The 13,042-nt window shown below is 28.5% G+C and overlaps 1 protein-coding gene across 18 annotated transcripts in view; it reads left to right on the forward strand.

Annotated features, from left to right (window-relative positions):
• Positions 1-13,042, forward strand: part of Mbs (Myosin binding subunit) — a 155,825-nt gene that overhangs the window by 128,903 nt on the left and 13,880 nt on the right. For 8 of the 18 annotated variants that reach the window (XM_065504458.1, XM_065504468.1, XM_065504464.1 and 5 more), the window contains 4 exons: positions 6,144-6,304; positions 6,427-6,517; positions 7,238-7,324; positions 12,564-12,726. In XM_065504458.1, coding sequence (XP_065360530.1) covers positions 6,144-6,304; positions 6,427-6,517; positions 7,238-7,324; positions 12,564-12,683 — 459 coding nt within the window. In that variant the 3' untranslated portion in view covers positions 12,684-12,726. Of the gene's footprint in view, positions 1-4,429; positions 4,801-5,313; positions 5,745-6,143; positions 6,305-6,426; positions 6,518-7,237; positions 7,325-12,563; positions 12,727-13,042 lie in introns of those variants that run through there. The other 10 variants (XM_065504463.1, XM_065504475.1, XM_065504473.1 and 7 more) reach the window with 6 other exon arrangements.

Consider the following 13,042-nt stretch of genomic DNA (forward strand, 5'->3'; position numbering starts at 1 on the left):
GATGAACAATAAACACTCTGTAATTTAGCAAAATGCCAATAAACTATGTTTCAACGTCTATAGAAAAGGTAAGGTGGTTAGTAAAGTGACCACTAAACCGCAAAGAGTTAATGCACATTCATTTCGGAGAGTTCATAAAAACTTGAATAAATTGCAACCTATTTTAGTTTTTAACCAAATCTAAATGTTGATTTGGTTAAAATCAACATTTAGATTGAGTTCATAAAAACTTGAATAAATTGCAACCTATTTTAGTTTTTAACCAAATCTAAATGTTGATCTTCTCTAGGTTTGTATAGCTGTTTTTAATCCAAGAATTCAATATTAATTAACATTAATTTTAGCAATTTGAACTATTGTGAATGATTGAAACTCACAGAAACAAATAAATATAGTTGTAGCAACTAAAGTTGGTAACAGCAACTAAATTTTGTAAGGATATTATTGTATTATAATGATACATAGAGGCTAGATATTTTTGGCCAGATTATTTTAATAAAAATTTACTTGTGTTAGCCGATGAATTCAAATTAACTAAATCAAATCTGTAGTAGCGTATTATCTAAACGAACAGAACATCTTTGTTTATTTTAAGTAGTTGTACCAAATTTGAAATGATGTAATTTTATTTTGGATAAATGTTTTTTTTCTCGTTTAATTTTTTTTTAATGTATTTAGTTTTTCATTTTAAGATTTTTTTTTTTTTTTTGCTCATTTAGTTTTATAAAGTTGTTTAGTTAAAACGTGTGTTAGTTGCTACTAATAACAATTGTGTTGAGATCATTTCGTTTATCTTTAAAATAATTTTTTTTGTATAACATTTTCTTTGACACAAATTGTTATTATTATTATTTATTTTGGTGACGAAATAAATTTATTTTTATAACCAGAACACACCGGTAGAATTTTTGTCAAACATAGAACAAAAAATTTTTTTAAAAAAACAACAAATTGTTTTAAGTTTGTCATACAAACATTTTGATTTTCGCCTTGCAAAAACATAGTGACAAATGTGGCGAATTAAACAATTGTATAATAAATATTTTTTGTTTTGTGGTATTTAGGTTTTAAAGAAAATTTGTTTGTTTTTTCTAGTGTTTGAGTTAAACAAAGACATTTTTTTAAAAAACATTAAAATGTTTTTATATTCTTTTTTTAAACCTACCTACATATTTATTGTGAAGAAAGGGCCAGTTGTGTTGTTTTTATGTGCGATTTTGTTTTAAATTTAACATCTGCCTTGAAAAATGTTTAAGAATTTTAAATAAATTTCACAAATTTGTTAAAATATTTTCATATCTTTTGTTGTTGGTGATAAATCTTTAATAATTTATTATTAAATAAGTATTTGTCCATGCAAAGTTGTTTAGTATTGTCTTTTATGAAAAACTTTTAAAAATTTTAAAACTAAATGAAACGATTTGAAAATATTCGAATGTTATGTCTGGTGGATCGCTTTAAATGAATCAGTTTCGTGATGATCTGATCAGATTTCAGCAGCTCATAATAGATAAGACCCTTTTGGTCCCACCAAATACAGAAAATTACCTTAGCGCAATGGATATTTGACTTTGGTGTCGATTCGGCTGGTTGGTGGGGCTTCACATACGATCTCTTACGCTTTGGGTTATCGCAATGGATAAATTTTTCATCGCAATATAGCGTTCAAGCTGATTTTCAGATATACAAATTCGTCTTTCAAGGTCTCTCAGCTTAAATTAAATTTCAAATTAAAAAAAGTAAAGCAAAACTTCCCACATATGACGAATGGTGCATTTAATTTTTTCTGATCATCATTTAGAATTGAACTCATTTTATCAAAAGATTTATATTTCAGTTCTTTTTTATTAAAATCTATTGAACAACAATCTTATTTTGAGCAAAGCGGTCTAAACAATTCATTATATTCAAATTTTCGTTTTATCAGTGTAGAGTTTTCATTTGTTGCAAAAAAAAAAATTAGGATGATACAACGAAATTCTTTAGCTTTAAATGAACTAGCTAATCTAAATTGCACAGAAATACACTTTTCGGCAACCACAAATTAATTAACTTTGACGATCACCCCTTAATAACCTTTTCTCCCATGAAAACGTCAACATAAACCAAACATTTAGACAAAAGTAATGCATTTTAAAGAATATAATAATAAATTTCACTGACGCGATTTCCTCAATTTATGGTTTATTTTTATATCTTTTAATAAAACAAACATGTTCGTTTCTTGTATTCTTGGGGTTTGTCTTACAATGCGTGGGTGACTCAGCAAACACGAGAAATTTAAAATAAAATTTCAGAAAAGAAACTCATTCAATTCTTTTTTTTTTGTATTTTAAATTGTATTTTATTTTCAGACAATTATAAACGTGAACATGTTTTGGTTTAAAACAACCAAACAATTATTATTATTATTTTTCTTTAATTTTGAAAATGTTCTCAATTATTTCGCTTTGTGTACTCTCTGCTGGCCTGGCTGTTTGTTATTTAGCAATTTGACGTCAGTTTTCTTTTTGTTTTCCCAAATCCAATACAAGTATGCTGTGATCTGTGATCTACTTAATTTTGTTTTCTATTGATCATTTAAACTGTTTTAAATGATTTTGTGTTTTCAATTTAATTGTCTGAGAGCTCATGTACCTTTGAAATTTACCAAAATTACTTACACTTCTTCCATTAATATTTATTATCCAAATAATTATTTAAAAACGTGGCGTTTTAAATTGTTCTTTCTTTGTTCTTTGTGTTCAATAAATAGATATTTTGAACTGCTAGTATTGGGTTGTTTTTAATATTCTGCAATTATACAGTGAAAGCAAAAGATATGAGAATATATTGAAATATCAGAATACCATATCTCTAGATCATTTTATATGGATTTTTGAACAACCTGAGATTTACTCAGTAATTTGATTCGAAAAGTGATACTTTCAAAACACTAATATTTTCGAATCTGTAATATTTCAGGTTTATAAGTTTAAAATCATATTGATGTCGATTTGAAAAATCCTTTAACTACTTTTTCGATTTCCATTGAACACAAACTTAGAAAAGTTATCGATAACTGTTTCATAGAAAAGTAAAGTTATCGATAACTGTTACATATAAAAATAAAGTTATTGATTACTATTCCATACTAAATAATGTTATCGATAACTGTTCCATAGAAGAATATATTTATCGATAACTTTTTTCTATAGAAAAGTAAAGTTATCGATAACTTTTTTCTATAGAAAAGTAAAGTTATCGATAACTTTTTTCTATAGAAAAGTAAAGTTATCGATAACTTTTCTATAGAAAAGTGAAGTTATCGATAACTTTTCTATAGAAAAGTGAAGTTATCGATAACTTTTCTATAGAAAAGTGAAGTTATCGATAACTTTTCTATAGAAAGTGAAGTTATCGATAACTTTTTTTATAGAAAAGTAAAGTTATCGATAACTTTTCTATAGAAAAGTAAAGTTATCGATAACTTTTCTATAGAAAAGTAAAGTTATCGATAACTTTTCTATAGAAAAGTAAAGTTATCGATAACTTTTCTATAGAAAAGTAAAGTTATCGATAACTTTTCTATAGAAAAGTAAAGTTATCGATAACTTTTCTATAGAAAAGTAAAGTTATCGATAACTTTTCTATAGAAAAGTAAAGTTATCGATAACTTTTCTATAGAAAAGTAAAGTTAACGATAACTTTTCTATAGAAAAGTAAAGTTATCGATAACTTTTCTATAGAAAAGTAAAGTTATCGATAACTTTTCTATAGAAAAGTAAAGTTATCGATAACTTTTCTATAGAAAAGTAAAGTTATCGATAACTTTTCTATAGAAAAGTAATGTTATCGATAACTTTTACATAGAAAAGTAATGTTATCGATAACTTTTCCATAGAAAAGTAAAGTTATCGATAACTTTTCCATAGAAAAGTAAAGTTATCGATAATTTTTCCATATAAAAGTAAAATTATCGATAACTTTTCATAGAAAAGTAAAGTTATCGTTAACTTTTCCATAGAAAAGTAAAGTTATCGTTAACTTTTCCATAGAAAAGTAAAGTTATCGATAACTTTTCCATAGAAAAGTAAAGTTATCGATAACTTTTCAATAGAAAAGTAAAGTTATCGATAACTTTTCCATAGAAAAGTAAAGTTATCGATAAATTTTCTACAGAAAATTAAAGTTTTCCTAATATATGTCATACTTTTGCCTAATACTGTAATTTTTTACTTAATTGCTGTAAATAATGAGCTGGCGAAAAATTAAATTTTCTTAGTTTTTATTTTTTTAAAAATAAACATTAATTTCTAAATGTTTTCCTTATTATCTCAAGCAATTAAAATAAATTTTATTTAATTAGTATAAAATGCGTTGTTTTTTTATTAATAAAATAAATTCAAAACAACATTAAAGCAGCAGCATTATTTTTCTAATTACCTAGAAACCACTAAAGTACTTTGCATAAGAATAAGAAATATTTTTGCTAGAGCGTTCGCACAATGTCTTTTCGTTCACGCTCACGTCCTACCCAGCCTTTGGCTTCGCGTAGACGTTCTCTGTCCAGTTCTCGGGCCCAGAGTTCGGGAGCATACAATTACAATGGCACCTCCTACAATACGGGAGGCTCAACAAATGGCTATACACCTAGCAGTTCCAGACCCTTAAGTACTGGCTATTATCCCAATAACAGCAGCAGTTCATCATCATCGTATTATCAGAGTCCTTATAATGGCTTATATTCCTCAAGAGATAATTTGTATGGTGCGGGTTCGTCGGCGCGCAACAGCTCTGGCAATAGTTATTATAGTAATGGTAATAAAACAGCTTCATCATCATCAACATCAACGAATTATCGTCATCATGAATATATGGCTGCTTGCTCTAAGGAGAGTAATAATACTACTACTAGCGCTGCTGCCTCTGCTGCTACTACTACTGCTTCCAACAAATTTCAAAACTCATCAGCCTCAGCTTCATCGAATCATCATCAAATTCATCATCATTCGATAACCATCTCTCTAACTCCTTCTACCAACAACAACAGCAGCAACTATACTAGTCCTTATAACAGCCACAATAATTATAAAACAAGTCCTTTAAAATCCTTTAAATCCTATACGCGTTCACCACATGCTTCCTCACCCTTAGCCTCATCGTCGAAATCTTCATCACCATTATCTAGCTCCTCATCATCAACTTCTTATGCTTCTAAAGCTTCGGGCATTCATTCTTCTACCACTACCACCAACTCGTCCTCCACCTCCGGTTATGAGAGCAATAGCAAATATCAAACATCCAACAACACCTTTTCCTCCTCTTCTTTAGCTTCAAATGGTTATGATGCCTCACGTTACACTTCAAGTCCCTACAGCAGTGACCGCTACATCAGTCCCTATACATCTTCATACGACAAAGGTATAACCACGGCCTCGCTTAGTTTCAATATGGGTCCTTCCTCCACCTCTTCCAAGGGTTCGAATCCGTATTTGAACAAATCTTCAGCCTCGAATTCCTCCTCTAGATCTCTTAATAAAACGAAAACATTATCAAACTCGAATGGCAGTTTAAATGCCTATCCCTCGACATCATCTAGCAGTAATAGTGCTAATACACCAAATGCTGCTGCCATGGCAGCCATAGTTTCACGCAGCAGTTCGTTAAGAGAACAGGAGCGTAAATCACGAACACGCTCACGTTCTCGTACCGCGGCTCAGCGTTCGCTCAGTGCATCGTCGGAGAAGAGTGAAGGTTATGAAGTACGTTGGACAGGGAAATATAGTTTTAAGATTAATTTTAAGTTTAACCCTTTCGTCATGCTTGTTTCAAGAGAGAGGAACAGATCCTCAGTTCTAATATTTGTGTGACAAGTGTCGTGATCAATAGCCTTGTAACTTAAGAGATTTATAAAATTCTTCTCCTTCCCCTAATATAATAATATGCCAAGATCAAATAATGCATCAACTTTTTCCATTTGATGGTCATTAATTGTATATCGGTTAAAGTGATCCAAATCTTCTTCAAATTCTATATGGAGACGACGAAAGGGTTAAACAAACTGGAAAGAAATTTGCATTCAATAATCCCTAATAAATAAATTCTAATAATAAAAATACTAATTTCTGTTTCCTTTTTTAAATAATAATCTTTGTTTTTAGAGCGGTAGCGAAACACGTCCCAGCCGTTCCCGTGTCGGCAGCACAGCAAGCACTGTTTCGGTATCGACATCCACCTCGGCCACAGATGATAAGAAAACACGTGATAAAACCGAAAACAGTGGTGATAATATTGATTATAAGGCTCTATGGGAAGCTGCAAAGTAAGTTGTAACTCAGTCACAAACAAAGAGTTAGAAAAACTAAATGGACTCGACAGCTCTTTTAAAATTTTAAATATTTCAGAAAAAGATTTAATACATTTTTTCAAATAATTCTCTTTTAGACTGGAAAATGATAAACTTAAACAACAACTAAAGAAAAAAGATGAAGATGTTGTACAAACAAGAGCCACCCTCGAAAGATTTGCTAATGCTGTAAGTAATTTCTATGATTTTTTTTTAATTTCTCTACGAATATCAAATATTTACAAGGTTACTCTCAGCAACAATATGTAGCTAAATATCACTACACTTACTATGGTTTGAAAAGAATCAATTTACATACATATTTACTATATATAGAAAACACAAACTTATCCAGTTTGTTGTTTTCAAAAGGGTCTTGAAATACACAATAATATTATGGCAACATTTTATTTATGTATAAATTGAAATTAGGAAGATTTTATAATTTTAAAAGCTATTTTATGCTATTGTATAAAAGTATAAGAAAAACTCTCACTAAAACTCTCCAAAAAAAAAAAAAAATAATGTATAAATATTAAAAGAAAACAAAAAAACAACAGCGCTTTTCTTTCTCTTTCTGTTTTAAAACACTTTTAATCTCAATCCCAATACCCACTGTATTTTATGGTACATAACAATAAAGGGTTATTTTTTTTTAATTAACTTGAAATCCCCAGTAACCAGTATTACAGGATTTACTCCACTCACTTCACCCTATTTTCTAGCCCCACCACTTATAAAACTTAACCCACACTGCCCTTTTACAAAAGAAATATAAAATTTTTCAAATAAATAAAACACATTTAATTTTGTTTTGCACCGTTAATTTGAAAACAATCGATCAAAAACAAACAAAAAAAAAACCAAACCAACCAAATTTTTTTTTTTGCAAATTAATAATTTTTGCAGACCACTAAAAATTCTCTGTCAGAGATTGAAAAGCGCGAAAGGAGAGCTATGGAACGAAAACTTTCCGAATTGGAAGAAGAGCTTAAGGTAAATAGCTTTAAACAAAAAAATTGTGTACATTTTCCTTATTCTTTTTTTTCTCTTTAACAAATAAACTTATGCTGAATTTTAAGTTTTTTTTTTTTTAATTTCAAATAACAAATGCCAGATTAAAAAAAACTGCCCTTTTTGTTTACTTTTTTGTTGTTGTTGTTTTTAAAATACACCAAGAGTTAATATTTTTTTTTTATAATTTTTTGTTTAAATTATACGCTTTTTTTACTTACACCATTATTAATACAATATTTAAACAAAAACTAAGGCTTTTTGCTATTTTTTTATTTTTTGTTTATTTTTTTTTAATTTTCTTTTTTTCTTTTGTAAAAAGAAAAAATTAAAATGCATTATTATTTTGCTAATTATTTTGTTTATTTATTAAAAAACAAAACTTGCTGACGTAATACTTTTGTGTGTTCAATATTTTGTTGTTTATTAATTTAAAAAAGAAAAGTATATTTTAAGAGGTGTTTTACTAGCCAGTGCTATTCAGTAGAATACAAAGTAACAGCTAAAATTTTGATTTAGTAAATAAAAAAATATTCTTTAATAAATTTCTCCCGTACATCAGTTGTGTAGTTGTTCCCTTTCTGAATAAACTAAAATATCGCTTTATGATCCAAAATATGTTAGAAGAAGAATTCCGAAATTTGTAAGACCTATTTGAACAAAAATAGGTTTTCATAAATGGTTTTGAAATTGTGATTTTCAATAGAAAACTATTGAGTTGTTATCCGAAAATACGAATGAAAATGTTGCTGTAATCTAAATTTCTTTGTAATACTTTTAAATCTGACAAAAATTGGAACACAGCCAAGCCAATAAAACCCGAAAGTATTTTAGAAAATTTTGACAGATTGAGGACCACCATTATTAATTAGATTAGAAGATTTTGATTAGAATTCTATGCTGACACTCTTTTTAAAAGTTAATGTTAAATCTATAGACAGAAATTATGAAAGAAATTAGAAACCTGATGCGGAGATCTCCTAATGCCGGGCAGTGACAAAGAACATCCTCCTTCATTCTGACAGCTTCTACAGAAGTCGTTATAGGGCAGGTCAAGTTATCTCGCATGGTTGCCAAATTTGCAGTGACCGGTTATCACCGCCACTGCATTACTTAATTGTGAGCATGTCAGTACAAGAAGATATGTTGCCCGGCCTCGGTTTAGTCGGGGTCATATCATTATGGTAATCATACAGTTGGGTTCACACCCACCCCCATCTTGTCTCAGCGAGCTCATAGTAAAATTTACTAATTCGCTGCTTGCATTTATATAACAGAAACCCGCATAAGAAGTCCATCCCTATCCATTCGAGTCCACCCCTATTGGCAAAAACATGTGAAATTTATATTCCCATGAAATATTCTTTTCCCTCGAAGGGAAAATGTTATCGTGATAATCCCATGAATTTTTCATTCACAATAGTTGCTTTTGTTCGTAACAGCTGTTTATTGTTTACAATATTCCATTTAAATATTTCACAATATAGGAAATTTTTTCACGTGTACAAAGTTGATGAACGAAAAATGGGAAAAGGGAACATATTTCATGTGATTCCCTTTTGTTATTGCAATAAAACCATAACATTCCTAATATTATGGTTTTATTGCAATAACAAAACTTCCAATGTTGATTAAGAACAAATTTGTTCCAGTGACAGAACAGGTTAGCTTTAATCCTTTTCTGTAATCCTAATACCAATAAAAAAATGATTAATTTTCAAGACAAATGTCAGCAATTTTGTCCAAATATTGTAGTTTTTTTTTTGGCTAGGTCAATACTTCCAATTATTGATGGAATTAATCTTAAACTAATACGCACCTCCGGCTAAAAATTTGTCAGAGTCCTCGAGATTTAAACTCATATTATCAAATCTTTTATTAGAAACCTGAATGGAATTATCAAAAATGCTCACTATATGATTTTAATACGGAAAAGATCGATTGCTTGATAACCAATGGTTGTCCAAGCCCAAGTTTGACTGCAGCTTTACTTTGTTTTCAAATAATTGTCAAAGATTTCTTAAATTTTAATTCAATTTAAAGTTGTTTGAAAACAAAAATCTTTGATAAATGATATCTTTTCAATGCCTTGTTTTCTCATGCTTATTGTCCCAGGAAGCTCAAGTCTCCTTGCTTGCTTACGGATCTTCCAATGACCCTTTAATACCGTCATTTAGCTTCCAAATATCTATCCGGTTCCTAGATGTATAGTGAGTTTTACATAGATTGTTTCTATTTTCCACCATCTTATCAGTCTTCTGAAGATTTCGCTTTTAATTGTCCCAAGCAGTATTGTGGCTGTCTGACTAAGTTAAAAGAGGAGTTATAATATTTAAGTGACATAAGTGCCTCAAGTGACTATCGAAAAATGAAAGTAGAACATTCCATACCTCCCATATCGTAAATTCAGCCTCAGCCTGAAACACAACTAGCCTTTTTTTGGAAGATGTATTGACAACTTTACAACAGATTCTACGACACAGCTTATCCGCTCCCACGACAATTGGAAATTCGCTCCAGAAAAACTTGAATATCGCTCGGCCAAAAATTTGCAACACACTCACAACTTTTGACAGATCTAACGACTAAATCTGATTGCGAATCATGGTATTTAATAGCGAAAAAACAAACCGATGACAATTTATACCAAAATCCTTAGATTCTGAAAAGTATTTGTTGAAAATTGTTTTTAAGTTTTCGACTGCAAACATGTAAGGCATGAAAATCATAACTCCGGACAACTTCCAGGAAGAATTTTCTAAACCGAAAAAAGGCAAGACTGACAGAGAAATGAAAGGCAATAAATTAGAAAAATTTCCTCCAAAAAAAATTTAAATATAGAGTGTCGAGGAATGGCTTTCTTGGAAAACTGTTGTAGGAATAACACTCAAACGATGCGTATTGTAGTCCATATTGACCAAAATAGTCAGATTTTTCTTAAATACTTATTCAAACGTTTCAATTAAAATGTTGTACCTTATAAAGCCACGAAAAGTTTTCATATAAAAAAGAAGAAAAATGTAGAACAAATTTTTGATTTTTTATCACCACAAATGGTTGACCTGGATCCGCGCCTGACCTTACAGTTTAATTGAAAAACTTGGACTTTAAGCGAGGCCACATAAGTTGTTTGAAATTATAGGGACATTTTGAAAACAGATCTTCTAAATAATTAATTCAATTTAAGTTTAATTCGCTAAAATTTTAATTCAGAATTAAAAAATGTCAGCAATTCATTCCATAAAAGTATTCCCAACAAAACAATTTGTTTAGCTTCATTCAAAGGCTTTTATTTGCATTGCTTTCATCCATTGAATTATTAAATTTTAATTTTTGAATGAACCCATTGTTGCTTCATTTAATAGGTTTTGTTTTGTAATGGAATTGAATTAATGGAATTTATTCTATAAATAATGAGTTTTTAAAGAAATTAATAAGGAATTAAGCCTATGAATTAATTCGTAAGATATAAAATTTAATTAAGGATTAATTCTTTCGAACTTTTGGTTTTACAATAGGTTTCTTGTATTATTAATTTAATAATTTGTTGTCTTTAATTTGCTTTTTTATTAAACATTACATTAAATTAATGTAAGCCTATAATTAAAAGCACTCTGTTGTAAAGCAATGCAGTTCTAAATGTTAAGGCTTTAAATAATTTTCAATTATTTTTTTAAAATTAATTTTTGGCTTAACAAAACACCAATATATGAAAACATTTTTTTAAATCAATAAAATTTTGTTGAGTTTTTTTTTTTTAAATAATAATAAAAACACAGTATTTTGTTTTGCAATAAAAAAAAAGAAAGCATCATACAACCAATTAACACAATTACACAAATACAAAACATGCAATAAATCATTTCGTATAAAGGTCTGAGAAATTCTCGGTGTAAGTTAAGGACGCTTTATATGATCCATTTTAATTTCGGGGACAATTTCCATTTAAAAGTGTGTTTTTACAACTTTAATATAAAGAAACACCAAAATATAGGGATGGCTTTTTTGAAAGTTTTCAAAAAATCCATTCAACAATTAAATTTTTGTTGTTTTCCAAAAGTTTGAAGCAAAATGTGATAATATAAATTGGCTTTTAATAAAGAATAAAATTTATAGTATGTTACTACATTTAACAATATATTAAATAAATGTTTATAAAGAACAAATTTATTAGGAGCCTTTAAAGCAGTCACAAGGTCACATGTTCTAATGTCTCAAAAATTTTGGTTCCATTCAATATTTTGTATAATTTCATCGAGTTCTATGAAAAATAATATGGCGAATGTCTTGAAAATTAAATTTAGAACATTACTATACAAATTTCTTTAAAACCGGGAATTTCTTTAGCAGACTTTTTCCCTAACAAACATTTTACACCATTTCCCCTGCCTTTATGTGTGTTTATTGTTTTAATTATTTTTTAGTTCTGAGTTATTTTTTTGTTTGCGTCATCTTCATTAACCATTTCATCGTTTCATGTCATATACAAAATATATTTATAAACATCTAATTGTTGTTTTGTTTGAGTTTACATAATTTACTATCAATCAACTATTCATATCGATGTCATGTGTCATATCATTTTCATTAATTCATATAAACATTATTTCAATCATATTGTAACTTTTGTTTGAATAAAAACTACATATTTACGTCTCCTTAAAGCCACGTACCACATACAACATACGGCAAATTGTTTACCTTTTGTACCATTTATTATTTTATTAATAAATGTTTAACAACAATTATAAAACACATTTTTGTGTTTTCCCAAATTTTTATATCTTTTTTAGCAGCACGTTTAATTTTTTTTCCATAAATCTTGTATTTTTGTAGCATACTTTGGGGTGTTAAATGGAAATTTTTGTTCATTTCCGTTTTGCCAAATAATAATAATAAAAAAAACATCTAAAAGTATGCCAAGATTTTGTTTGGCCTTTAATATTGTTTCTATTTAAGTTCTTACATCCCATTTTAATTTTAATCGTTTTCTCATTAATCTTGTTCAAAAACCTCCAATCAACAAATTTCGTTTTCCATTTTTTCGTTTTCATTTTAATAATCAAATTATTAACCAAAATCAATTTATTATTTTCGTTTTGTTTCTTACCATTTGATCAAATTGTGTTTATGTTTTTCAACATTCATTACATTCTCTTCTTTTATTTATATATTTTCTCTCTCTACGTTTCTACCACATGTTTTTTTCCTGTAATTATAGCTACTGCAGAAGCTAAAGAATGAGAATGAACGTTTACGTGCTGAAAATCGTGCTCTTACGCGTGTTGTCTCTAAGTTGACCTCGTCAGCTCAGAGTCAATTATCGAAATCAAAACAATAAGAGATATTAAAAGAAAATAAACAAATAAACAAACAAAATTAAATACTATATACTCTATATAACATAATAGTTCTAGGAAAAATATAAACTTTATTAAATATAAACAAATGTTTGAGAAAAAAAGAACAAAATTAAAACATACTTATACTATAAATACAATTTACACTTTTTACATAGACCCTTCACTCCAACAAGTAGTTAAAATTAATTTTAGTCAAAAATATATATATTCTTCTTCTTAAAACGTTTACTTGGTTTTTCTTTATATTGGATTTTTTGTTTTTTTTTTCTTTAATTTTAGAAATAAGCAAAGTATTTATGATATTTTTTTTTGAACAAGTTGTTCTCTAGCTGTAATT

Source organism: Calliphora vicina, chromosome 3 (genome assembly GCF_958450345.1).
Source record: "Calliphora vicina chromosome 3, idCalVici1.1, whole genome shotgun sequence".
NCBI classification, from domain to species: Eukaryota; Metazoa; Arthropoda; class Insecta; order Diptera; family Calliphoridae; genus Calliphora; species Calliphora vicina.